General features: G+C 45.5%; 2 protein-coding genes and 1 long non-coding RNA gene across 6 annotated transcripts in view; 1 reads left to right on the top strand and 2 right to left on the bottom strand.

Annotated features, from left to right (window-relative positions):
- LOC121679686 overlaps positions 1 to 4,836 on the bottom strand; it is an 11,047-nt gene extending 6,211 nt beyond the window's left edge. Inside the window, exons 1-2 of the long non-coding RNA XR_006021388.1 lie at positions 4,825 to 4,836; positions 2,181 to 2,188 (exon numbers count right to left, since the gene is read on the bottom strand). This is a non-coding gene — a long non-coding RNA (uncharacterized LOC121679686). The remainder of the gene's footprint in view (positions 1 to 2,180; positions 2,189 to 4,824) is intronic.
- Positions 1 to 15,377, top strand: part of tnksa (tankyrase, TRF1-interacting ankyrin-related ADP-ribose polymerase a) — a 106,355-nt gene extending 90,978 nt beyond the window's left edge. For 3 of the 4 annotated variants that reach the window (XM_042058586.1, XM_042058587.1, XM_042058588.1), the window contains 11 exons: positions 1 to 109; positions 2,601 to 2,789; positions 4,534 to 4,771; positions 5,372 to 5,454; positions 11,366 to 11,486; positions 11,786 to 11,883; positions 12,313 to 12,387; positions 12,960 to 13,065; positions 13,964 to 14,150; positions 14,675 to 14,831; positions 15,241 to 15,377. The exon at positions 1 to 109 is cut by the window's left edge and continues 1 nt beyond it. In XM_042058586.1, the coding sequence (XP_041914520.1) occupies positions 1 to 109; positions 2,601 to 2,789; positions 4,534 to 4,771; positions 5,372 to 5,454; positions 11,366 to 11,486; positions 11,786 to 11,883; positions 12,313 to 12,387; positions 12,960 to 13,065; positions 13,964 to 14,150; positions 14,675 to 14,831; positions 15,241 to 15,327 (1,450 nt within the window). In that variant the 3' untranslated portion in view covers positions 15,328 to 15,377. The remainder of the gene's footprint in view (positions 110 to 2,600; positions 2,790 to 4,533; positions 4,772 to 5,371; positions 5,455 to 11,365; positions 11,487 to 11,785; positions 11,884 to 12,312; positions 12,388 to 12,959; positions 13,066 to 13,963; positions 14,151 to 14,674; positions 14,832 to 15,240) is intronic. The other variant, XM_042058589.1, reaches the window with a different exon arrangement.
- A 4,299-nt stretch (positions 15,378 to 19,676) lies between these two features.
- On the bottom strand, positions 19,677 to 26,431 carry dusp4 (dual specificity phosphatase 4). Its single transcript, XM_042058590.1, has 4 exons — positions 25,690 to 26,431; positions 24,647 to 24,777; positions 23,682 to 23,901; positions 19,677 to 22,265 (listed from the first exon to the last, which is right to left on the bottom strand). The coding sequence occupies exons 1-4, from the start codon at positions 26,144 to 26,146 to the stop codon at positions 21,862 to 21,864; spliced, it is 1,212 nt and encodes a 403-aa protein (XP_041914524.1). The 5' UTR covers positions 26,147 to 26,431; the 3' UTR covers positions 19,677 to 21,861.
- Between the last annotated feature and the right edge of the window lie 1,455 nt (positions 26,432 to 27,886).

A 27,886-nucleotide genomic window follows, 5' to 3' on the forward strand; every position in this document is an offset into this window, starting at 1 on the left:
TGGTTACAATAACCTGGAGGTGGCGGAGTATCTACTAGAGCATGGAGCAGATGTCAACGCCCAGGACAAGGGTGGACTGATACCCCTACACAATGCAGCGTCATATGGGGTAAGAAACACACACACACACATGAACATTTAAGACTGACATGTTCGCTGTGCCTTGTGCCTTCATCAACAAAACTCGAAAAAGTGTCCATATCACATACCACTTTTTTACAGCAGTCTTTGGTAAACTCAGTCAAGCTGGTAAACCAAAGTAAATAATTAAGCTGCAAAAGTAGTCCAAAAAGCACTTCACTAATGTCTCCCACTTGAACACACACAGAAAGATCATGACATACTTTTGGGAAATTTCACAGGCAGTATGAGTAGGTTTCCCATATGTCAACAGTGCACATATGGTTATGTCCGTGTAAGCACCTATTAAAGATGAGAACAAATTGAACAAAGTAGTTCAATCATATGGCCTGTGGTGGGGAAAATGCCACCAGGGTAAGCCCAGGAGTGGTTACGTGTGTCCTGGCCTTCAGGTAAGGTGCCATGTTCCGGAGAAGCCAATGGCATTGATAGATGTTGGGTGCACATCTGCTGAAGTGGTTCTCGCAGCCACTGTAAAATTTCACGCACAGCTGCTGCTAAGCCCACAGCAACAACATGTAAGCATTAAATAATCAACATACGTGTGTGTTTGTGTGTTGTAAAAACTGTCATCATGCATGATGTTACCACACTTTCCCACACACAAAAAAGGGAAAGAACACTATATTTGAAACACACAGTCTCGGAGAAGTTCAGTCGCACTGAGTTTTGTGTGTGTGTGTGTGTGTGTGTGTGTGTGTGTGTGTGTGTTCTCTCACACTCTACGTCTGTGCGCGCCTGCCTGTCAGCCGTGCGCTAAAGAGGCCGCGTCCCCACACACAGACTGCTCTCATGAAGATTTCATGAGCCTCATACGCGCCTCATGATTCTTTCACGAGCTCCGCCGTCGTCGTCTTGGCCCCCTTTTTTCCCGGGAGAAGCGCTCCCTAATTCCTCCCTTTTCTCACACACACACACACACACACACACACACACACACAGCCCTGACATGGAGACGACACGGAGCCTGCTGCTCCAGAAAGCGACAGACACAACAGGACAGAACAGAACGCCCCCCCCCCCCCCCCCTTCCCCCAGCTGGACCTTTACAGCCAAAGCTGCCTCTGCCTCAATCCCTGTGTGCGTGGCTGGCTGGGAGATTTGAGCCTTTCACCCTGTCTCCCTCTCAGTCTCTCTCTCTCTCTCTGCATTGTGTCTCTGTGTGCCAAAGGGAGACATGCAAGCTCCCCAGGCACTTCCCTCTGTGCACAGGAATGAGCGATTTCTGGTGTCGCCAAGGTTTTCTTTGATGGAGAAGAGACACCCAGTAGGCCTGGCATGTTTGTGATTGTGGCATTGTTTTATTTGGGGGGGGGGGGGGGGGGTGTAATTCTTCAGCGTGATCCAATCCGAGGGATAGTAGGACCGTGGGGGAATGCAGTCTGATTGGGCACAGGGAAACCAGGCAGCAGGTTGGGCGGTTATGCAAGCGTGCCGAAGCCTCGTCTGCTCCGGGGGCATTTGGCCCTGGGCCTAGCGTCCCCGAAAGCCACTGATTGGCTGGAGCGAGCCTATCAGGCTCCTGGTTGGCTGGCCCGCTCAGAGCTGACCTTGGCCAGGCCCCTGTGACTGGCTGGAGATCTCGGCCTGTTTGTGCAGAGGATGTCACTCTCGGTTCTGCCCAACAAACAGTGATGCGCGCACGCACATATACACACTCTCACTTACACGTACACACACACACAAGTATGCACGCCCATGCGCACAGATGCTCGGAGGCAGCTGATGCGGAGGCCAGATCAGGACAACTGTGTGTGTGCGTGTGCGTGTGTACGGTCTATGTGAGAGAAGAGATGTGTGTTTTTGGCTGAGAGAGTGGTATGGGACCACTGAAAAACATGGCATCTTCTCTCCTCTTCTGCGTGTCTGTTAGCTGCCCAGTCATAATTACCCAGTATCATAATAATCAAATCATGCAAAAATCTGACAACATAATTTAACCTGACCGCAGTGAGAGAATTGAATTCAATGAAAAAGCCCAGGATGTTTCCCATACGTTGAGACTCTGTATGAATGCACCGAACCCCTGAAGTAGCCACCTTGTTTTCTAAACATGTCACACTGGCTGTGTCTGTGTAAAAGTAGCGTGTAACTTCCTCAACCCTGTGGATCTGTCTCTGTTGCTGGTGACTAGCAGCAGATGTGTCAAATCTCTCTACACATCTTGAAGGAGCGCCGTATAGTTTCTTTAAATCACTCCAAAATAACCTAGAAATAACAGAATGGGAATTAACAGTTTTGACCTAATGTCAAAGACGACTGCCCAGATATCCACTAAAGTTTGCAGACCTGCTTGAATGTGACTGGAGCATTCGAATTCTATAGAATTTCACTCATAGAGCCCCTTTGACTATGCAAAATGGCCCAATAATCCATGTGATGTAGTAAGGAAGTAAACAACCTGTGTTGCCCAGTGGGTGGTGATGACTTTAACCGGTCGCTTGTCTTGTGTCCCGCAGCATGTGGACATTGCGGCACTGCTGATCAAGTACAACACGTGTGTGAACGCGACGGATAAGTGGGCCTTCACGCCGCTGCACGAGGCGGCCCAGAAGGGCCGGACCCAGCTGTGCGCTCTGCTCCTGGCCCACGGCGCCGACCCCACCATGAAGAACCAGGAGGGACAGACGCCGCTCGACCTCGCCACGGTACACACGCACGCGCAACTAGCTTCCTACATTTCCCTCGGGACTAATATCTATCCATCCATCCATCCATCCATCCATCTATCTATCCAACTCTATCAACTCAAACACATACTCTTTCTCTCTACTGCTATATGCTTTGGACAAGGCTTTTAGTAATAATGTGCCACCACAAAAAGTGTTTTTAGTACTTGTGCAAGAATCGTATTATTATAATTTCTTGAATTTCCCCTGGGGATCAATAAAGTATCTATCTATCTATCTATCTATCTATCTATCTATCTATCTATCGTAAGTTTATTTGTTAAATGTGATTATTTGCTAGTTTTCATTTAGAACTACAATTAAAATGCTCTTGTGCCATGACATAGCAGTAGAGTAGTAGTGGTTTAATGCCAAAACCTACTACTGTGTGTCTCCAGTGCACCACACATAGCTAAGGTTCCCCACAGTCAAATTAATTGTTTTTAAACTGTTTAAAAAGTTTTGATGAATTCTGTTCTCCATCATCCCATATTATTCCGGGACCTTGTAATTGATTAGGGAAAAGTGTCTGGTTGGTTTTGTCTCTCGGGCTGTTCATTTCCAGTGACTTCTCTGAGATTTCCTCGCCCCTGAAAAGATTATGCCATGTTGCATCATACTATGTGCAACATGTTGCATAAGAAGAAAAAAAAACCTCAAATCATAACACAAGAATGGAGGAATCCAAGCTGTTGACTGTTTCTCAAGTACATCATTCAAATAAACCATTGACAAGAACTGGAAATAGTCCATGAAAAGTCCATTTTCTCTGGTATACTTTCAGTGCAGTTTGTCTGTGTGTTGAAAAGTAAAAGGACATTAGAATTCAACCAATTTATGCCGAATACTTGCATGACGTGTGCTTCATTGTTTGACAAAGAGGTAGGAAATGTTGCTGCTGTTTTTTCTAAATGTGTTCTATGACTGAGCAGACTAGACACGCTGCTGTTCACTCACCTATTCACTATTCATACTTTTCCTATTCATTCTGTGTAATGAGAACCTTTCAATATCCAACATAACATCCTGTTGAAAGCCCAGCACTATGTGTTGCTTTCTCTTTCTCTCTCTCTCTTGCACCCTCTTTCTTTTGCTCTTTCTCTCTCTTACTCTTTTGTCTTACCGTTACTCTCTCACTCTCTCTTGGAGGTTGTGACGGGTAGCTGGCAGTGGCTTTGTGCATCACCCACATGAGTGGAGGCAAGCCGTGAAGGAGCGCTTCCATTAGCGCTAACCTTTAGCGCCGGGCTCGCTAGTGGGAGGGCGCGGAGCAGAGAGTGATGAGGACAATAATGACCGCCGCTGCCAGCTTGCACTGCGGCTGATGGAGTGACCTTTGCTTTTTAGCGCTCCGATCCCCTGTAATCACACCAGTCTCTCAAAGGACACGCAAATTAGCATTGCGTTTGCACACTGTCTCAGGCAAATGTGGGAGAGATGGCTTAGGTGTCAAAGAATGCATGTAAAAAATCGGTTTGGAACTGTTAACAGCCATAGGCCATTTGTCAGGAACTCTCTAGAGAAAGCTGTACTTAAAGAATGACGTGTTAGCCGAGCTTGTGTGAGCACACACCCCACAACTCTTTCTCCACAAACTTTTTGGTCCTAATGTCTCATAAAACGTGTTTCCTCATCTGTTATTTCCCAGTAGTCATGGTTAGATCTCTGAGTGGCATGTGACCCACCTCTCATCCTCCTCCTCCTCCTCTTCCCCCCGTCGCAGGCTGATGACATCAGGGCACTGCTGATCGACGCCATGCCGCCGGACGCACTGCCCACCTGCTTCAAGCCGCAGGCCACCGTGGTGAGCGCCGCAGTCATCTCACCGGCCTCCACGCCCTCGTGCCTCTCCGCCGCCAGCAGCATCGACAACCTGGCCGGGCCTCTGGCCGAGCTGGCCCCACCCGGAGCCTCAGGGCCCGCCGACGGGGCCACCGGGACGGACAGGAAGGAAGGAGAGAGTGAGTGCTTCAGGCTTTTCACATTTCTATTAGTTCCTGTCATCGTTCATTACAACCGACAGAAACAAGGGATGAAACAGAGCAAGAATAGTCAATGAGGTGTCAGCAGTAGACACTGCTATAGTAGGTAGCGTCATTGCATTTATTGTGATTCAGTTAAGTATTGTCATCATATGGTTAAATGCATTAAAAGTAAGGTGTCATACAAAGAGATTGTAGTAAAGGGTTTTGAATGATGCAAGGGTTTTCTACATTGGAGTGTTTTGTCTGCAAATGATACCCAGCTGAAACGTTTATATGAGTGTCATCAGTGTGGAAATGGAGGAACAGATTGGTTTTAGATTTTAAATACCAAGTATAGCTGAAGTTATTTGGGAGCTTATCAGGTCATTGTAGTAATCCCCCACTTTCTCTCTCTCTCTCTCTCTCTCTCTCCCTCTCTCTCTCTCTCTCTCTCTCTCTCTCTCTCTCTCTCTCCCCCCTCCCTCCCTCTCTCTCTCTCTCTCTCTCTCTCCCTCCCTCTCTCTCTCTCTCTCTCTCTCTCTCTCTCTCTCTCTCTCTCTTCTCTCTCTCTCTCTCTCTCTCTCTCCTCCACCCCAGTCACCATCCTGGACATGAACATCAGCCAGTTCCTGAAGAGTCTGGGCCTGGAGCACTTGCGGGACATCTTTGAGCGTGAGCAGGTAAGACCGAGACGCTCACCTCTTAAATACCATACCAGCGAAAGTCATGTTCTCCGCTCCAGCACGCCTTTAAGGAGTGATCGGCTTGCTGTGGTAGGCCTGCAAATGTCCGCTCCAATAGACTTCTGTCCCCTCCTCTCCCCTCACCTGACTGCAGTGGACGGTCTCCATCAGCTCTGCCTCAGCTCTTCAAAGTTATGCAAATGTCTCGACATGTCGCTCCGCAGTTCAGTCACTCTCTTGCTCTACCTTTACTCCCTCTCTCTCACTCTCTGATATGCGTTCTCATGCTTTCTTGTTTCAACCTTGTGCTCTCTCTCTCTCTCTCTCTCTCTCTCTCTCTCTCTCTCTCTCTGTCTGTCACTCACTATATCCATCTCTCCAGTGCTCCCTCTCTGTGCCTCTCTTACTCTCTCTCCTCTTGCTCTGTCTCTCGCTCGTTAGCACTCACTTTGTCTCTCAGTCTCTTATTCCCTCTCTCAATCAATCCATCTTTCTTTCTCTCCCCCTCTCTTTCCTTCTCTCTCTCTCTCTCTCTCTCTCTCTCTCTCTCTCTCTCTCTCTCTCGCTCTCTCCCTCTCTCTCTCTCGCTCTCTCTCCCTTCTTGCTTTCTCTCTCCCACGTTCTCTCTCTTTCCCCTCATTCTCTCCCTCCCTCCCTCTCTCCCCTCTCTCTCTCTCTCTCTCTCTCTCTCTCTGTCTGTCACTCACTATATCCATCTCTCCAGTGCTCCCTCTCTGTGCCTCTCTTACTCTCTCTCCTCTTGCTCTGTCTCTCGCTCGTTAGCACTCACTTTGTCTCTCAGTCTCTTATTCCCTCTCTCAATCAATCCATCTTTCTTTCTCTCCCCCTCTCTTTCCTTCTCTCTCTCTCTCTCTCTCTCTCTCTCTCCCTTCTTGCTTTCTCTCTCCCACTTTCTCTCTCTTTCCCCTCATTCTCTCCCTCCCTCCCTCTCTCCCCTCTCCCTCTCTCTCTCTCTCTCTCTCTCTCTCTCTCTCTCTCTCTCTCTCTCTCTCTCTCTCTCTGTGCTGTTGGCCGGGGGCTGTATCATTTCCTCCTCACCTCATCACTCACTCTCTGGGCTCGCTGGCTGAAATTGCGTTCTGCCCGCCACTCCCGTCTGACCCTCTGTGCAGGTGGCCTCTGAGTGGCGGTGGTGCAGGAGAAGGGGGAGGCAGCGCTGACCTTTCCGCCAGCCTCTGATTAATACCTTTAGGCTTTCAGAACTCTCTCCCCTCCCTCCCGTCCTCCTGTCTGTCTATATGGCACTCAGCTCTTTTGGGAGTTAGACTTGGCTGAATTTTGGCCATCAGTTTCATTTGCATTTTGCTCTCTCTCTCTCTCTCTCTCTCTCTCTCTCTCTCTCTCTCTCTCTCTCTCTCTCTCTCTCTCTCTCTCTCTCTCTCTCTCTCTCCTCTCTCTCTCTCTCTCTCTCTCACTCTCTCTCACTCTGCCTCCCCTTCTCATGTTCATGTTCACCTTTCATATTCACATACACACACACACGCATACCCTCTCTCTACCATATACACACACACACACACACACCCTCTCTCTCTACCTTTCACATACACACACACAACAAACCCTCTTTCTCTACATTTCACATACACACACACGCACACATCAGGGTTTCCCGCAGGAAATGTGTTAGTCAAGGTGTTAGGTCGTTGGTCCCGGGGGGGGGGGGTGTCTGGTATCGGTTGCCATACGAGCCGGGGGTGGGGGGGGGGTGGGGGTTCTTGTATCGGTTGCCGTCGGTGGGGGGTGTGGGTGTTGGCGTCTTGTTTGTGCGATACACTACAGACTCTGCATTTTTAACAATTATTTATTAAACACTACATTATAAATAAATAACCAGCTTCTCAAAATAACAATTAACAAAGAACAAAGTAACAACACCAAACAAACTATACAACAGTATACAAATATTTCAAAATATTTGTGTAATTTGTGCAATTTTAACAAAGACTATTACAAACTATAGAACAAGTGCAAAACAACAAAATGTGCAAATGTGATCTGTCACTACTTATGGCAGAGCTGACAACTAGCATGGTTACAAGCCATTCTCCTTTTAAAAAGATAATTTCAAGGGCCCTTGAAGTTTAGATCATTTTATAGTTTTGTGTATATGTGTAATATGGATGGAATTTGAGCGCGCAGCGCTTTTTAATTTAGAGGCCGGATTGGCCGCACTGTTCCGCTCCCATACCGCTCACACCACGAGTCTGAGGCCCACTAATAAAACCAAGACCAAGATATTGGCCATATAGCCTAAGTTCGTTGATGTGGATAGAGTTAGCTAAATAATTTAGAAAGCATACGCGTAGGCACGGATGGGCCTGGAAGGGCCTAGACCCGTCTATTGTCAGTCACTGACAATAGTCTCATTGTGCTGAGAGCAGGTGTCTGTTTACTCGGCCGCTTCTCAGGTCAAATCCGCGTCAGGTCAATTTAGCTCCCCGGTCCCAAAGAACTAAGAGCAACGGCAATATATTTCACTCAGAACATTTATTTTAAAAGACTGCAACACTGATAGTGCAACAACAAACAAGCTTGGCAATGTTAACTAAAGGGATCAGTCGGGATTAATTGCCAAAAGAACGAAAATGACAAATCACACAGTCGGCTAAATATTTTAAACTTGCGCCAAACTGATGAACCCAGCATCGGTGCGTCGCATAAATTAAAACACAAATTGAAGCAACAACTTGATCATTGGACAACCCTACCACTAAACCTTTTCATAGGCCTGCAACGTTTATGACATAAAAAGTGGAATATGAACGCATTTCATCACACCTGACAATTAAACGGAGTTGTGGCTGTTCGCGATTTGACTGATTCTTGAGAACGAGGAGCGATATATTTGCACCGCTCACTAGCTCTGATTTGGAGGCATATCACATATATAAAGATTATAAAATCTGATTATTTTTCGATTCATGACATTATTTTTTGTTTTTTAATGCGTTCTGCGGAGAAGGGAGATTGGTGTTGGTCACGGTTTGGAATGAAAGGGAGAAAACAGGACAAAGTAACACGTTTTTTTTTTTTGTTTTCTTTGACGACGTAGTTAAGGCGGCAGGCTTGTTTTGCAAGGGCGGCCACCTTGACTGCAAAGTGCTGCGGGAAACCCTGCACATACACACACACACACATTCTCTCTCTCTATCTTTCACACACACACACACACACACACACACAGACACAAACACACACGCACATACACGCACATATACCTTCTCTCTCTCTACCTTCACATACGCAGCTCAGGTCTCCTCCACTGTGTCCCGTAATCTGCCCCCTGCTCCGACCCCGCAGCCCCCAGCCAGCGCTGCCTCCCCTCGGGCAGGGTCAGCGGCCCGACCGACAGCAGGCCGCTCATTTACACATAGATGAGGTCACCCGCCGCGAGAACAATAGGGAAATGATGAACACGATGGAAGAGAGATGAAGAGGGGGAATGAAAGAGAGCGAGGGATGAAGAGAGATGAAGAGGGGGAATAGAGTGATGTGATATGGGAGGGAAGTACGGTGTCGCATCATCTCTCGCTCGTTCAGGCTGTGCTCACAGACGGGTGCGGCCCCCTGTGAAGTTGAAGAGAGCGGAGCGCAGGGAGGCTGAGAGACGAGGGGAGAGACGGGAACGACAGTGATGGAATCAGACGATCATTTTTCCCAACACTAGTTTGTCTCCTGTACTAAAAGAAAAAAAAACAGATCAAGTTCGCCCCCTGTTGGAAAAAAAGGGGTAGTGCAACCTGTCAGCCACTTGGATTGGAAGTATGCTCTCGTGTCTCTCGTTTCTTTCTAGTTCCCTTGTTACGTTTTACCCTTCTACTGTATCGGCTTTGTGGACATGAAATTACCATTGAATGTCACAGGCATGTTCAGCTTTGGCAGTGTCCCCAGCTTGAGGGGGAGAGAGAGAGAGAGAGATGGGGTGGGAGGGAGGGAGGGAGGGAGAGAGAGAGAGAGAGAGAGATGTGGTTAGAGCTGAGATGGTTTCTTGAGCTGGAGCATGTGTTGACAGTGATTGGATACGATACAGTACAAGTACAACTCTGTGTCAGTAATAAGATGACCACAGTGTCCAAGCTAATGACTTCACGCACGCACACACACGCACGCATACTGTCAAAACCAACATTCCTTTGGTCAGATAAGCACACATCAGGCAATGCAGATACTTTTAACGATCTTGTAATATGCAAAATATGGCCTCTACAGTCCTTATGTATTATGTATCCATACATCACTTGCACGCTTCACATACAGCTACCCATACACACACACACACACACACACACACACACACACACACACACACAGTGAGTGAGAGGCAGAAGACCGTGGACCCTAATCATATGCAGAAGTGTTGGCATACTAAGTACCCAGCGCGTCTGTGGGCCTAATGTTGTGTGGCAGGCCCATCATGCCTGCTGATGTGTTGCCAATAAGTGTCTCATTGATATGAGGAGTAGGTTCGGGGGGGGGGGGCACCTGACATTGGAGCAGCACTGCAGCATAGCAATTAAAGATGAAGGCCGCCCCATACAAGTATACAAACACGCGCACACACACACACATACGCACATACGCACATACGCATGCACAGTCTCTCTACCTCCTGCACAAACACACACGCACACACCTGTCAGTGTGTCAGTGGGTGCAGCAGAGACACACACAAGGCCCTTGTTCTACCACTCACAACGCACACACACACACACACACACACACACACACACACACAGTTGACACTTGTCAGTGCTTTTCTCCACCTCCAGGGAGATGCTTCCAGTCTTGGTTTGCTCACTCTCTCCTCTCACTCCTGTCACTCTCCCACCCTGCCTGAACACCGATGAGACACTGGCTTGTGACTCATGCACACACACACACACACACACACACACACACACACACACACACACACACACACACACACACACACACACACACACACACATTTGAACACACACATATACACCCACAAACACATACGTGCACACATTCTCTCTCTCCCGCTCTCTCCCTCACACATGCATGCACACACACACATTCACTCAAAGCCCTAATCCTTCCTCTCTGGGCTTGTCTAACTTTATCCCGTCTGTGGGCGTATGCCCTGCATATGACGACCAGAACAGTGATTTCACTCTCTGTAGTTATTACTAAGAACAAGCGCACACACACACACACACACACACACACTCACACTCACACGCACACGCACACTCACACAGACACACTCACACTCACACTCACACTCACACTCACACTCACACTCACACTCACACTCACACTCACACTCACACTCACACTCACCTCTCTCCATGCCTGCCTACCTGCGCAGTCATACGGACCTGCCTTTCTCCCCATCAACACCTCTGCTGCTTCAGAGCGCTGTCAGGGAGCTGCTGATGGGGCGGCCGCTACCGCCGCAGAGTTACGATGACGCTGGCGGCGCCTCGTACCCAGCTGCGCTCGGCCGCCTTAATGTCGTATTCCATTCCTCACTAGAGTGAAGGCCTCGGGTGTCAGGAAGGGGGCCGTGTAAGAACAGGGTAGAGGGGCCATCGAAGAGTTTTTGAGAGATGTTTTGGTAGCTTTGTTTTTTTGTAGCATGTCTGAGTGTGACTTTGTAGCTTTCTGGAGGTTATGATGTATTTTTTTTTTTTATTGTATTGTTGTCTAGGACAGTGATATAGGGACAGAAAAAGTGTCTTGTGTCTCATGGCTATTGTTGTCTGTAGAGTTGTCCAGCACAGTGCACAACCTGCTTTGGATTACATGCTGATTTGTGCTTTCCCTGATATATGTTATGGTTGGATGGGTCTTGTGTATGGTTTCTAGTGGCCTGGTTGGGGATGGGTGCATGATGTGTGGTTTGTGGTGGTTGCAGATCACGCTGGATGTGCTGGCGGACATGGGTCACGAGGAGCTGAAAGAGATCGGCATCAACGCCTACGGCCACCGGCACAAACTCATCAAGGGCATCGAGAGGTTACTGGGCGGACAGCAAGGTGAGTGGCAGCGAGTGTGTGTGTGTGTGTGTGTGTGTGTGTGTGTGTGTGTGTGTGTGTGTGTGTGTGTGTGTGTGTTTTATGTCTATGCTGCATAAGTTTATTTATAGTACCTGACTTGAATAACTTGTGATAGATCATGGTTGTGTGTGTTTGTGAGAGAGCTATATGCCAGCAGTGTTAAGCTAATCAACTATAACCTTAGAACTTAGAAAAATAACTGTTATAAATGCATACTGCTAACTGTGGAATTAAAAGGCCCATAAACTGAGTGTGGTTTGTGTTGGCCTTGTGTGCAGGTGGCAACCCCTACCTGACATTCCACTGCGCCAGTCAGGGCACGGTACTCATAGACCTGGCCCCCGACGACAAGGAGTTCCAGTCAGTGGAAGAGGAGGTAGGAGAGCTCTCTGGCCTCGGGCCCAGAATGTGATGGGCAGCCCTTTCTCTGGTGTCTGTCCTCCTGTCTATGTGCTGTCTCTGTTGCTCTGTTTTTATCTCCCTCTCTCTCTCTCTCTCTCTCTCAGACTGGCCCGGTTTCAATAACTTATTCAACTCTTTATCCTTCAGCTAACTCTATCGCTCTCACTGCTTATCTCTATCTTCTCTGTCTCAATCTCTTCTCTCTCTCTATCATTCTCTTCCCCTGTCTAACTCTCTCTTACTTTCTAACATACCAACCCCCCCCTCTCTCTCCCTCCCTCCAACTCTCTCTCTCTCCCTCTCTCTCTCTCTTGTCTGTCATGCCTCTGTCTCCTCATATAATCACCTCTAGTGTATGATCAGTACTCTGTGTGAGGGATTTCTTCCTGCCTCTGTGTTTCAGCTGCAGAGCACCATCCGAGAGCACAGAGACGGAGGCAACGCAGGTGGAGTCTTCAGCCGGTACAACATCATCAAGGTGAGCCGCCTCCACCACCTCTCTCTCTCTCTCTCTCTCTCTCTCTCTCTCTCTCTCTGTCTCTCTGTCCACACATCTCTATGTGTAGAACACTGCAGCACAACACTGCAGCCGCCGGGAAGAATTAAAATTTAAAATTGTGTGTGTGTGTGTGGGGGGGGGGGGGGGGGTTTCAGGGAAAGATGAATGAGATGGTTGCTCCTTGTAAGTAATGAGCTGTTTAAGTAATTAAGGTCTTTGTATGAAGATAATGGTTGTACATAGATTATCATTGATTGGAAGTGGGTTAAGGAGATGAGGATTTCCTCCATACTAAGAACTGGCATGGACATGGATGCCAAATCCCCTTTTATCAAAATATTTCGTGAACATTTAAGGACGGTTTTAGCAAAACAAAACCCTGAGTGACTGAATTGCATCCCTTTGATTTGACTCAGATTGTAAGTCAGTAACAAACTATTGAAGAAGGGAGTGGATAACTTAACTGATGTGGTTATCTGTAAATGATCATATGACTGTTAGTTGTGAGATATCGTTATTGATGCATGCGGTGTTTATGTTTGAACCTACAGATACAGAAGGTGGTGAACAAGAAGCTTCGGGAGCGATACGCACACAGACAGAAAGAGATTGCCGATGAGAACCACAATCACCACAATGAGCGGATGCTCTTCCACGGTACACTGTCCTCCTCCTCTTCTTCCTCCTGCTCCTCTTCCTCCTCCTTCTTCTCCCTCCTCCTCTTCTCATCTCCTATCATCCCTCTTTCAGCCCCACCACTCCACTCATTTGCCAAGAGACTCTCTTTCTCTGTTTGTAATTACACATATTGTGCTTTGTTGCTGCAGCCATTTGTCCTAATGTTTTTGTGATGGAGCCTGAAATGTGTTTGCTAATCGTTGGGTAGGAGAGCCCAGCCACGGCCCCTGCTCATCCTAATCTGAATGATGCATCACCGTGCCTTGCCCTCAACATTAACACTAATTACCTGCCACTATAAGTTACTGTTAACCCAACACAATGCCCCTTCCCTCATCATACCCCCTCCTGTGGTCAATCTCTGCCAAGTAGCCATAGCGTCAAAAAAAGACTAATGACGACTGTCCAGCCCTCTGTGAGCGTGACGAATGGAACACAGTGACCTCATGCGTTTCAGCCACTCTCTTACATGACCCGTAAAGAGTGTGATCAATAGCCGGTTAGAGGACGACGGGTAGACTGACTGCGAGCTCAATGTGGGCCACATTATCATGCCTCATGAACGTTCGATCGCTCATAATAACGTTAGCACGGGCGCAGCGCCAGGATTTGCATTTAATATAATTAGATAGGCCTTAAAATGAAATGAGTCGGGAGTAATTTGCACGGCTGCGGAGGAGATTATGGTATGTGTGCGAGTTCCGTATGCGGAACATGCCAGGCATGGGTGGCACTGTTTATGCCTCATAGGTTTCTGTTGTACAGCCATTAGGACAGGCGGTGTATGTATAGCTATGTTCAGGTTTTCCTCTGCTGGTTTTAATGTCTGTTATGCTCCCCCCCCAACCTTGTCATCCTCTCTGTCCTTCTCTGACAGGCTCTCCGTTCATCAATGCCATCATCCACAAGGGCTTCGATGAGAGGCACGCCTACATCGGGGGCATGTTCGGCGCCGGCATCTACTTTGCCGAGAACTCGTCCAAGAGTAATCAGTATGTGTACGGCATCGGGGGCGGCACCGGTTGCCCCACCCATAAAGACCGCTCCTGCTACATCTGCCACAGGTGAGCGGGAGCAAAGAGAGAGGGAACGGGAGAGGGGCAGGAGAAAAGATGCGAGAGATGAGCATGAGTACACTTCAACTTGGACAACTTTTTGGAGTTCCAAGGGTGGTTCATACACACACAACCTCAAACTTACAGCCAAGTAGTTATGTCAGAGGCCACAGATGCACTAGGGCAGCAGTATGGAGAGCAGTTTAAGAACTGTAAAGATAAGTAAGATAAAATTAAGTGATAAAATGAAATGCATACAATAAAATAATACAAAATACTATACTGATTTGACAAAGTAATAAATAGTATTAAAGTGGTCATTTTAGAATGACTACTCTCTGTGTTTAGTAGCCTGATAGCCGAAGGAATGTGGACAGCTGGCTGTGTTGTAAAGCTTTATTGTACATGTTTTACCGCAAACATTGCCTTCAGATCATTTCCGCATGCTTGTGACTGCACACATGACTACATATGATATAACTGTCCTCAGGTCTGACTCCACTCTCCGTCTCCCCTCTCCTCTCTTTATGCAGACAAATGCTGTTCTGCCGGGTGACACTGGGCAAGTCCTTCCTGCAGTTCAGTGCCATGAAGATGGCCCACGCACCCCCCGGCCATCACTCGGTCATCGGGAGGCCCAGCGTCAATGGTCTGGCCTACGCCGAGTACGTCATCTACCGGGGAGAACAGGTGAGTGTCGGCCTCATTTACAGACAGAAGGACAAACAAACATGGAGACAGGGTCTTATAGTAGCTCTGCTGGTACAGTGACACTATCAACATTGACCTTGGCCTGAATAGCCTTTCCTGACTGTGGAAAATTTGTATTCGGTAATGTATTTGTAGTTTAGTTTTGTGTACTTACTAAAAAGTTTTTTTCTTTTGGATTCAAGGATACCTTCACAAGATTGCTTGAGCTTTTTCATGTTGAATTATGTTTGTCAAACGTTTTCTTTGAAGAATTGTTAAGTCTTCAAGTACTTAACCGCACATGTAATGTAGATTGCTAACAAATGTGAACTTGGTGTACATTAGTGCAGGTGTTTGCTATCTCTGGCTCAGCCTCTAACCAGCGTGCCCTCTGGACTCTGTCCCGCAGGCGTACCCAGAGTACCTGATCACGTACCAGATCCTGAAGCCGGAGAGTACAACGCCACCGACAGCCGCTGGGGAGCAGAAGTCCTAGTGCCCGTCCTTTTCTCTCTCCCCCCTACGACCCCCCCCACCCACCCACCCACCCCCTACGACTCCCCCACCCCCCGCTCAGGCCTTACGGAGGCCAGTTAGACTGTTACCCAGCACCCCCCCTACTTCACAAGCATTCTGGCCTATATTGTTGCCTCACCAAGCTCACACTTACAAACACACACGCACATGCTCATCCTCACCAGTTCTCTAGGGATAGTTCCTCTTGAATTTTTGTTTTTTAAATTAAATTTTCAGAAACATTCATCACACGTACTAATGGTAATGCTCTGTTTCCCTGGACTGATGTTTTTATTTATCAAGCGGATGTTTTATTTTTTATTTTTTTTTCCCTTGGTGAGTTTGTTTACATGAATGTGTTGCCTTTACCAGCCAAGCTCTCCCAATCCTCCCCACGGCTTACTCCGATTGGCCAATTCAGTGTTCCCAAGAGAGTGCACCCCCCACTCCCAGCATGCCTTGCCCTTTACGGTCATAGGTTGGAGTTGGGGGGGTGTAGTGGGATAGTTCTTGGGGTCGGAGAGGGCAAGGAGGAAAGGTTTGTTTGGTTGGAGCAGCTCCGAACGCTGCTGGAGTCTCTGCAGGATCTCTTTTGAGTGAGAAGGAAGATGAGACAACCAAGTAACCTCTACCCAGCCCAACTTCAAATACATCAAAACTCCATCAGAGCCTAAACAAGATCATCCTACCCACACTAGTATACACTCATCACAATGTCAGCTATTTGTAAATCATGACTGATATATGTTTGTTCAATTATTGTCACCAATTTGTTTTTGTTTTTTTAAAGAGAACTCTAGACACACTAACATATGGACCATGGCATCATGTAATCAACAGGGGACCCGTTTGCTCAGTTTTACCTATTTTATTGCCTCTCTTCTCCTCTGTGATGTCCAGTGAACCTTTGTGAACCTCGACTCGTGTTGTAACTTGTTTTTTCCCCTTTCCTAATGAATTGTACTGAAAGCCTTAGATGGGGTTCCCAATGGCTCACAGAGAGAAGATGTCTAGACTGTGTATATTTACTAGAGGGGTCTGAAGAATCAAGCTTTGAATTGTATATTATTATTTTTTTTTATTTTGCACAGGATTTAAAACCTAAAAAGAACATCTGACCTTTTCATAACCCATAACTGGTTCACCTGACCCCTTTTGCTCACCTTTGTAAAAGAATTTGCACTTTCAGATGGGAATGATTTAATATCATTCAATAATCATTTTTAAAGTTAACCTTTAGAGAGAGAGATAGAGAAAAAAAAAAAACATGAATTATCCAGTTATGTGTACAGGTTCTGATAATGGACTAAGGCCTTTCTAAGAAGCTTTGGATGTTTCCCTAATGAAGAGAGTGGGTTTTATTAGTACTGTAAGTAATAACAGTGGTTTCCTTTGTAATTTTCCTTTATTATTTTTTTTCTCTCTTCAGGAGGAAACCCCGCAGGTGGTTGAACTTTTGGTTTCCTCTTTATTATTTTTAAATTGGATTTGTTAACATAAAGGAGATGATTTGTCTCTGCCTCAGTCATTCCAGCTCAGATACTCTGGAGTAAAGGTGATATACTGACAGGTTTTTTTTTTCTTTTTCGGAGTTAACTTCGATAATGTTAAAACACTACTGATACAACAGCAGCTCAGTCCTCAGAGGAGCGCGCGCTGCACTGTGGAAATCGAGAGGAGACCCAAGGGGAAGAGATGAGGTCGCTGGCCTGAAGCTCGACGCCCTTCTTGCAAGCAGGTCATGGTGGTGGCACTAAAGCTCTGTTTGTTCTGTTTCATTTTGTTTTTGTTTCGGTGGGGTGAAAGGGCGTCTTGGTTTTGTGTCACTTTAGGTGTTTTGTCCTGGTGTCATTGCCACACCTCGGCCACGCTTTGACGCATTTGTACAGACAAACATTTGTTTTTCCCACGTTCCTGCTTAACTCTGTTGAACACTCCCTCCCCTACCCCTGGCGCTCAGGTCCCAGAATGCTCTTCTCTTCACAGCTTGGGGAGCACAGACGACCCAGGGTCGTTGCAGGGCCCCTTAATTGTCAACATCACCTCCCCTCAACGGAGGTTCTCGATTGCACCTCCCTTCTCCCCACTCCTCTCCCCCACCACAAGGAGAGAGAATTAATCTCCTCCGCCTTCCACCGAACTGCTATTTTTCTTTCTTGTGTTTATTTGCATTTTTTTTTCCTTTATTTTTTTCTGTGTACTACATACTGATTGTGGTCAATTTGCCACACACACACACACACACACAAAGACATAAACCTGATAAACACTCCAGTAATGTAAATCAGTCTTAATAAAGTACATATGTCTCATGAAAACGGTGTCCTCTTTTTTTCTGAAGATGAAATATGTTTGCAAAACAAAATAATCAGGGTTTTTTTACCCGGCTGTAAATAATAAATGAGACCATATGCCATGCTGCTTGTGCTTAGCGGAAACCCATGGCCTTGAATTTCTTTAAACTCGGTGTGCCAAATAAATTATGTAGCGTTTAACCTTCGACCTACATACAATGTTTCCTGATGATTCTTTTTATGGTCAGTTTGTAAAGTTCAGGCAAAGTAGGAAGTAACGTTAGGAATCACTGATCAATATGATTGGTAAGGCTGGACCAATGATTTCAAAGCTGCAAGTGTTGCAAACGTTTCCCAATCGAGAGTTACCAGACTATTTTCACTTCGTGAATAAGTCTGGATTTTTCCAGGCTATGTTCGATTAGGCCTAGTATCTCTCAATTTGCTTCAATGAAAGAACTTCTTGTTCAAGCCATCGTAAAGTGCAGACTCCTAACTTTCAGATTAGTCGTTCCTATATAAATAGTCTAGGCCAGGGGCGCTGCTAGCAAATTTGGGCCCCATGATGGACAATAATTCTGCCCCCCCAAGTTCGATGCAAGCCACAGAAGCGTCTCTCCATGCAGGTATTCTTGTCGGCCACATGGTGGCGGTGTTGACTTTTTACAGTTTTGAATTGCTTTAATTATGGTCTCAAATAATTTGTTTGCATAATGCCGTTATTACTAGCCAAATACACCAATACTTTGTTTGGAAATTGTCAAACGTTCCACAATATGATGCTTTCGTTAAGTATCATCAGCACAGCTTTTGCCTCTATGGGTAGGCCTGCTTATTCTATTTTGGTAAACATGATAATTTCCCTTTGAATGGCATTTTCATCGTTAGGGTTTCCCATTAACTGGTCAAATAAATTGTGATGGCCATTTTGGAGCTTGGGTCTCGTTTTGCATGGTTTCTTTTCCATTCTGTTGTATAAGTAGGCTATACTCTTTTTGATCCCGTGAGGGAAATTTGGTCTCTGCATTTATCCCAATCCGTGAATTAGTGAAATACACTCAGCACACACTAATCCCAGCGCAGTGAGCAACTGCAACAACAGCGGCGCTCAGGAAGCAGTGAGGGGTTAGGTCCCTTGCTCAAGGGCACTACAGCCGTGCCTACTCGGTCGGAGTTCGAACGGCAACCCTAAAAGTCGGAAGCGCTAACCAGTAGGCCACGGCTGCCCCAAATAAAACTATTACTATATTACTGAATGGACAGGTTAAAGGATAATGTCTATATTAGAAACAATTCACATAAGGACAGTCACACAGAGAGAAAGACCAGGGAGATATTCCAAGTATGTTGTTGCATACGTAGTGGCATACCTGGGTATGTTAACTAAGAGTTAGAGGTAAACATCCTACAAAAGCCCTATGGCATTGGTTTGTAATGAAGCCATACAGCTCTTCTATTGGGAGGTTTACCACTTACTCTGAGTTAACTTACCCAGGTTTTTCACTAAACCACATACTTGGAATACACCCCAGAAGTCTTCAGCACAGTGTGTGTTTTTCTTCTGACACCTCACACCCTGCATTCTCTTCATCTGTGCTTTAGGGGCTGTCTTTTTTAGATATAGATGCTAGATTTATCTGTTGTGCAAGCAGTATTCACATGGGTGCTGGTGTTTATATATATATATATATATATATACTATATATAGTATATATATATATATATATATTGTATTTATCTTTAAACTCCATCCATTCAATAACTCCATTGTTATAATGTATTGTTTGTTTAACAAAATGTTTCTGATTTTAAACTGAATGTAAACATAATTCTCACATCTTCTTGAACCAAGCCTGGCTAAATCTAGTATGCTAACTGTGAAAAGGTTCTTCTTCATCCACTGGAATGTCCTTTTTAAAGATTTTGTCTAACAGCATTATATATAATGTCACAATTATAGATTGTGTATTGCTTAACAGGCCTATTAGATATTGTTTGTTTTTTGCAACTTCAATGATTGATGCCACACACAGACTTAAGAACATTGTTATATTTAACAATGAATCTGCAGAAATAAATAAAATGTACATACCATACATCAAAACAAGAGGAATTCTCTACAAATCCAACCTTTCTCAAATGATATTGCCTTAGAGAGTCAATAACATTTCAATGAACAGATAAAAAGTATTGCATTCTTCAGTGATTGTTGACAAAATGTACACATTTTCATTTTCATTGACCTACTCTAAACAGTATAACGGATGGGCATTAGAAATATCAGCTACCACCTACTCCAATGTGCAAAAAAAAAAAAAAATCACAATATTGCATCACTTAAAAGTGCTCTATAAAAGGTGCCCACATTCTCTAAACCAAATGAAAGCTGAGTCTCATACCCCCACCCCTCAAGAGCCAGGGTGGTATGGTTTGTAAAAATTATGACAACATAATTTGGCTAATATTTTGAAGGCAGATATTATGATTGAAATGCAATTTTTTTTTCATGGAGCTGTGAGTCTAAATTCACTGTTGGCTTAAAAAAAAGGTTTCTGGATGACGACAGAATCTCAGAATCTCTTCTCAGAGTTACAGTGTATTTGGGTTATGGTGATTGTGTTTTACAGGTCAAGTTGACCGTCTCATAATCTTATCAATTGAGCATGGTTACCAATCTTACTCCTCTTCCAAGGTTGTCTACGGTTACATTGATAACCCGACAGCATGCCCTACCTCTCTTCTTAACAGAGCAATCCAATGGTGAAACACCACAGTGTGTGCAGACTCAGGAGAACATTCCTATATATATATTTTTTTTTTGAGAACTCCACAGTCATCGATAAGGCATAAAGCTGAAATAATTTCTGAGCTTTTTTGCGTATAAATTAGCAAGGAACAAAAATCATAAGTTAAACAAAGAGATGAAAAAAGAAAAAAAAAATAACACACTCACACACACCATCAAGACAAAAAGAAACTCATGTGGGAAATAAAACAAACAAGACTGCAGTGCTTTGGTGGCCACTGGGAAGTAAGAAGAAAACATTATTGCTCTACTCAATGAGGAAACAGACACGGAGGCTAGCGTCTCTATTGCAGTTTAAATGCAGTGTCTCAAGATCGGTCCATGGGTCCATATGTGTACAATGGCAAAGGGGGGAAAAAATAAAAAGGGCAGGGATGATCCAAAAAAGCGCTCTCTAAACAAAAAAATAAAATAAACATAAAAGTCTCTAGTACCTTCTGGGTTCAAGGCACAGCCAAAAAACGTATCGTATAGTAATACACTTGACCGTGAACTGCAGTCCTGTTGGAAATTTGTCAGGACTAACTGACGCGGCAAAGTGAGATTAGGACGGCCATGTTGTTTTCGAGCGTCACTGCCACGTGAGACACCCGACTCTTCATCCTCTTCTCCTGTGCTCCAACATTTAAGTGTGACAGTGAATGAACTCATAGTAAAGGATTCTGTGATACAGTCCCACCCGGTGGAAACAACTGTGTGTTTGTGTGTGTGTGTGTGTGTGTGTGAGTTTGTGTGTGTGTGTGTGGGGGGGGGGTCGGAAACAGGAAGCCCAGAGAGCAAGGTGCAGTGCCTGTCAGAGCTGAGGGGGCCTCCTGGACTGCCTCAGGAAGTCAGAGTACTGCTGGGTTTACACTGGGGATTAATGTCCTCACACTCGTTTCTCCTCTATCCCTCCATCCCTCCTTCTCTCTCTCTCTCTCTCTCTCACACTCTTGTTTTCACTCATTCTCCTCTCACCAAGCAGCAGTATCAGTGTCAGAGTTCGGAAGCCACCTTAGGAAATGAGAGCTAGGCCCGTCGGGCTGCGATGTGATTCATGACTGTTAATGTTCAAACGTGTCCGTCCTCGGAAGTCCGGTCCAGTGTATAAAACGCTGCGGCGGTGGCAGCCTGCCGGAGCAGGTTTCTGCAGCTGGGGTTTCAGTTGGGGGAAAGGGGGGCAGCGGACGAGAGCTCGTCTTTCGACTGCTCCGCCTCCTAGCAGATCTGTGTCCAGGTTAGACGTGACAATTGTGAGGCCAGAAACAAACCAAAAAAATGCCCCTACAACACATAATCTGCATCAACCCCCCCCCCCCCCCCCCCCCCCCCACACACACACACACACACACACACCAGCTTTGGGCAGTAAAAAACAAAGCAAGTCTCTGTTGTGCGAGTGAGTCTCTTAAGGCCACGGCCTGGGCTCCACGTATCAGCAGCTGGGCGACGTGGTGATGGGGTTCTGCAAGTAGGAGAGGCTACTGGGCTGTCCATGCCCGTGGGCCGCTGCCGCCGCCACCACCGACACCGGGAAGCTGAAGATGTACGTGGGCGAGGCGGGTACCGAGGAAGACTTGGAGCCCAGCGTGGTGGCACCAGGACTGGCCGCCTCGGCCGCGCAGCTGGTGGCCAGTACCTGCGACTCGAACTGCAGCAGCTGACCCATGAAGCTGAAGTTGGGCGAGATGATGCTGCGCCGCTGCTTGACGAACTCAAAGGCCTCCTCCAGCCGCACGCGTTTCTTCATCATCAGGTAGGCCAGGCAGATGGTGGCCGAGCGCGAGATCCCTGCGTGGCAGTGCACTAGCACGCGCCCGTTGGAGTCCTTCACCGAGTCTGGGGGGCAGAGAGGAGGAGGTGCCGGTCAGACTCACGTTGAAATTTACACATTATGGCAGATCATGGTATATAACATGTTATGTACTGTAACCCCTGCTGCTACTGTGAAAGAATACTAAAAGACAATAAGAATTATTTGCAGTAGCTACTTGCAGTAGCTGATTTTGGAGACCGGCCATCTTTTTTATTCTAGATCATGGTATAAAGATATATTGAGGGTGTCGAAAAAACTGCACTTAAAATCTGAAATTGGACTTGGGGATGAGGTCATACCACTGTAATGACTGTCTTATGGATCACTTACGTGTGATGTATCACAAAATCTTTTCTGTGAATAGTCACTGAATACATTTCCTTTCTTCAGCATGACTAATTTACTGTCACATGCTGCCCCCTACACCACCTTAGCCAGACAAATAGACAAATGCCTCCAATAAATTCCAGATATACCCCATTGGCCTCTTGGCCACTAAATCACATAAACATGGCCACCCTGTCGAGACTAATGACCCGGTAATTAAAAGTAAGACAAGAACTGGGCGGCGGTAACAAAGATGGCCACGCAGTGCTTGAGCAGCGGTCTTCGGCAGCTGTCGAGCGAGGAGACTGTGGTGAGCCCTGTCAGTGTTTTCTCAGCTGTTCAGTGGACTGTCTGCATGAGCCCTGCTCTTAATTACACATGGATTAGTGTTCTGTGCCCATATTCAAACACCCGCACAAGCATACACTGATCTACGTTAGCCCCAATACCAAGCACCCAAGAACTGAGGATGAGTCAGACACTGGTCCCTCAGCTCCACTCTGACGCAGGCACACACACACACACACAGAGACACGCACACCTAAAGATACTCTAGAATGCGGCAAGCCCATTGGAGGGCTGTGCATCTCTGCAGCTGCTCTGATGAGGATGTTTGGAGAGAGAGAGAGAGCCGTGCCACTGATTTGGTCTACAGAAATGGCATCTGAAGAATCCCCGCCCCACCCCTTTCCGTATGGAAATCCCTACCAGTAGGGAGACCCCATACTGTTGCCTCCACCCACGCCCCAGAACCCTCCTTCCCTAACACCGCCTCAAAGCATCTCCTTCCTATTTACTTTCTTCCATCCAAGACAACACACCCAACATTTTGTATCTTAGGAATCTCTTTATAGTCAAATTTGGATCTCTGAATGAGAATCTCTTCACACCAAATGGCTTCAGTACCATGCATTCACTCTGGCGTGGATTTTCTATTTATTTCCAATATATCTAATGAGGTACATTTTATAATTTTTCATTCTGTATAAATACTACAATAATTTTGCATTTTCATACAGGCAGACGAGTGTATATAAAAGACATAAAATAAATATTTATGGTGTCAGTATGAGGAAAATATTGTTATGATGACAACGTAATATGGAACTTACCAATAAACTCAATGGCTTCAATAAACCATGAGCTGATGTCCTCTTTAATATTGTCCTCAACGGGAATGCACTTGTACTGGTATACACCCTCAAAATGATTGGGACAGTTCGACGATACATTCAGTAGAGCAGAAATCCCCATGCCATCCAACATATCCTTCTTAGAAGCGTGCAGCGCACTGCCGAGGAACAGAAACGGCAGGATTTCCACTGGACCACCCTAAGCAAACAAAGGAACAAACGCGGCAAATGAGAAGAGCTTGCGGGAGCGTTTTTTATCATGGTTATAATAAATAAAATGTGCAATAATAATGTGTATTCAATGACTATCATTTAGACGCTCTCTATAAATAAACACACACGGTTGACTCAGGTGTGTCTGATGAGTCAAAAAAATATTTTCTAAGTCGAGTGCGGCCTACGGCTCAGTAAACAGGTATGGGTCGGGTCGCCAGGCCAACTGTCACAGCGGATGTGGCTGACTATTATGCCTTGTGATAATTCCTTTCTCTTTGCACACACCCACATACGCAATTAAAACCATGCGCCCTACATTCTCTGTGAGGTTATAGGACAGGCAGCAGTGAAAAACAAGCCATGGTTGTTTGAGGAGAAATAACGGCATCACAACAACTTTATAATGTTGTAATCCACCTAGTCATTTTTTTACAGAATTTGACGAAAAATATATTATTTTGTTGTTTGTCTTTCCCTTGATCAGGCCATAGCGTATTGATTCTGGACTGTTATGTCACTGCTTCCTAGTCTTAACGACAGGAAATGATCGATTATGTAAAACAGCCGTGAGTGTATCCGCCACATCACACCCCCTCGGCAGCGGGCAGAGTGCTTTTTATCAAACCGGAAAACTGTGCATAGCAGGATGTCAGGGGGGCTTTTGACATTACACAATGCAGGGCTTCCAGCTGACCTTATAGGCCTCGAAACAAATAATCGCCCGTTACCTGGTCGTGCTGAGGGGTTCCACAGGAGGTAAAGCTGGAGTCTATGACAGACAGAGGGGTGGTCGACGACGGCAATGATTTGGTTTTTAAACAAAAGTCTGGGTACTGAGAGAAGAATCTGTCGAAGCCTCCTGTGGGGAAAAAAACAGAGAGGGGATTATCATTAATGTTTTCTTTTTATTATTTTGCAAAAATGCAAAATGTGAACCACAAATGCAAATGGTGAATAGGCCCGTATTTTATTAATGCACTTCAGAAAACATTGAACAAAAGAGAGCACTTGCACATTACAGGCTAATTGTAAGCCTGTGCCTTTTGCAAAAACTATATATATATATATATATATATATATATATATATATATATATATATATATATGTGTGTGTGTGTGTGTGTGTGTAGCCTATAACTAAAATGATAATGATATATACCGTTATGATAAAGCTTTTATGAAAAGTATTGCTCTCTCGGCAACAATAATGCATTACGCATGGGATCACTGCGCATGGGTTTTCAAAGATTTGGCATGTGGTAGCCTAGTCTACATTGCAAATGTACTAAATTGGGCTTGCATGTTTGGACTGGAAAGTTTTCATCATTAAATACAGGTTACATATTAGGGAAATAAAATGGACTAAGCTTTGTTGATGCAGCTTGCAGTAGCTTACATTCCCGTCCACTGTGTTATGATTATCGGGATGACATCATACCAACATGCGTTGTTTGGGAGTACCCTATCTAAGAGTCTCTCAAGCGCCACTCTGTATCTCTCAGTGTTTACAGGTTTGTCCATTAAGATTAATATTGAGAAATAAGAATGAGAAATCAAGTTTAAGCTTATGTCCTAACGTAAAGGCAAAATAATGGCAAGCGGTGATTACAGCTTGCACTGGGAACACTCGCTATTATCAGATGCTGTGCTGATAGTGTCGACTCTCGAGTCAGTAACCTATTAATACGCAGCTGACATTTTAATGGCGACTTGGACGTTACAATAATGTCGCCCTGGACATCCAGGGAGATTGATTTGAATAGACTGTTACCTTTAAGGAGATATACTTCAGTTCCGAAGGTGTCCCTGTATATCGCATTAAGCACCAGTGTGATTGTGCTGTCCTCTTTTATTGTGTCCGCGTCCGGTGTCCTCTCGTCGTACAAAATAACTGCAGAATACAGTCCCGATTTTAATCTGCCTCGGGCTTCCTCGTCCCCCGACAGAATTTGGTCCAAACTGACCGAGCCCTTCGCCCGTCTTCGTACGATTGTGTTACAGCGAATGTTTACTGCGCTTCGGATATGTCCGGCGCTGTATGCCAGAAAAGATCTGCAGTCCAATACCAGACATTTTGCGCTGTCGTCCTTCAGCAACCTTTTCAAAACGCTGCAATCCATTTCGCGAAGTTCATCCATGGTAACCATTTTTTCACTTCGGGCTACCACACAAAGCTGAATTTGGGATAGTCCGTTGAAAATACACGGCGAATGCAAGTAGACAGTCATAAATCCAAAGCAGCTCCCGTGTAAGTTAATGTTGCTCTGTACCCTCCTGAGAGCATTAGCCTACTATCACAGCCAGTTACCTCTTTCCGTTTTATGAATGAGGCTCAGACGCCCGCTCCATAAAAGGGAGGCGGCGTCACAATGAAGGTGACGTCATCTACTAGCACCATTCATTAACTGTTCTTTCTTTTCTCCTCATTCATAAAAAGTCAACGATCAATGAGCCGCCCATAACGTCCTTTGCTATTCATTGACAGGAGACTTTGGTATAATTATCTTACTTTGCAAACGACAGACCTCGACGATTTCGCGTTGCTTTCCTTTAGTCTACACTAGGCTAGGTTACCTGTTAAAAAATCTTTAGTATAGCCTAACCTAACCCTTAAAGCCGTGTCTTTCCCTCGACTACACAATTAAACGCGGGTCGTAGCGTCACTGATGTATTCCATCTGCACACACTGTTCGGTAAATGATGATGACTGGCTATGCTGCTGCCCCATCCTGCACCCGCGTCTCCCTGCTCCATTTTTCAGACGCGCTTCAACTGTGCGTTTTACATGACAACGGAACAGTGACACTAATAAGTGTTGCCGACCCACGCAGATTTATTCTATCTCATGCCTGGATTCAAGCACCGTTCATGTTCTACAGTTAATTATTGAAACCGTGCTCAAATCATTAAGTTAGGTCACGGTAACATTATGTCATTTCTATGCACTCATCTGTAGATAACATTTCTTTGTCTTTACCTTGGGCATCACACTTAAAACTGCAAGAGTGGTTGGTGTTTTTGCATTAGGCTACTATAATGTTTCATTGTGCACATAATGTTTCACATAGGGTAGACAACACATGGGTATCACATTGAAGTATAAAAGCATGCAGCCTATAGGAAAATAAAGGGGCAGAACACATTTGAAAACATAGGATATAGAATATGGAATGTTCATTATCTTGCATTCTGTACATAATGCAAACCTCATTCCGGAATTAAAAACGTTTCAGTGAAAGAAGTAAAACACATTATCAGTTTATTATAGATTATACTAGATTATCACTGAGAATGCCTTCCTGTGATAAAGACAATGTCAGGGGTTGAGATTAGATCACTTTCACACAGTCAGACAGCCTTGCTTACACTAACAGAGACAGGGAGAATCACACATTTAGACAGACCATTGTCACTCAGTCTGTAGACGGATCTATTTAATTATCCCAATAACTGTGAAGCATCCCTGATAATGAACAGACAGGAAATGTGTCAGCACTACCCCCCACTACCATCACCGCCACCACCAAATGGCTGCTGGAAAGTGTGAGTTGTGCCTGTGAAAACTTAATTTAAGTGTCTAATTGGAGAATATGCTGTGTTCTCTAAGAAGGGTGCAGGCTTGGGCCAAATCCACTCTAATTGTGTTTACTGTGATCTGTCATGCCAGGCTTCTATGTGATGACTAGTTTTATGGGCAAAAAATCATTGTCATTGAAATCATGTCCTGTCGAAATCAATGCCCATACCGGCCTGCCTGACCCATTGTCATTCAGTTCATGTCTTGACCTGTTCCACAAACACGAAACCCATTCAACAGGTGGTGGGGGGCATCATTTAATAATTACCCTAGGTGCCTTAAGTGTTGTGGGGGATGGGAGACAGAGAGAGAGAGAGAGAGACACTCAGTCAAAGAGAGGTCATCTTTAAATGCAACAGTCTGCTGATATCTCTGTGTGCATTTGAAAACC

Source organism: Alosa sapidissima, chromosome 13, assembly GCF_018492685.1.
Source record: "Alosa sapidissima isolate fAloSap1 chromosome 13, fAloSap1.pri, whole genome shotgun sequence".
Classification (NCBI taxonomy): domain Eukaryota; kingdom Metazoa; phylum Chordata; class Actinopteri; order Clupeiformes; family Clupeidae; genus Alosa; species Alosa sapidissima.

Coding starts and splice junctions, on each gene's coding strand:
- dusp4 (XM_042058590.1), bottom strand. CDS start 26,146: ATGACTGTCTACTTGCATTCGCCGTGTATTTTCAACGGACTATCCCAA. Junction 24,778..25,689: donor TGAAGTATATCTCCTTAAAG/GTAACAGTCTAT, acceptor TTTTCCCCACAG/GAGGCTTCGACAGATTCTTC. Junction 22,266..23,681: donor TGAAGCCATTGAGTTTATTG/GTAAGTTCCATA, acceptor TCTGCCCCCCAG/ACTCGGTGAAGGACTCCAAC.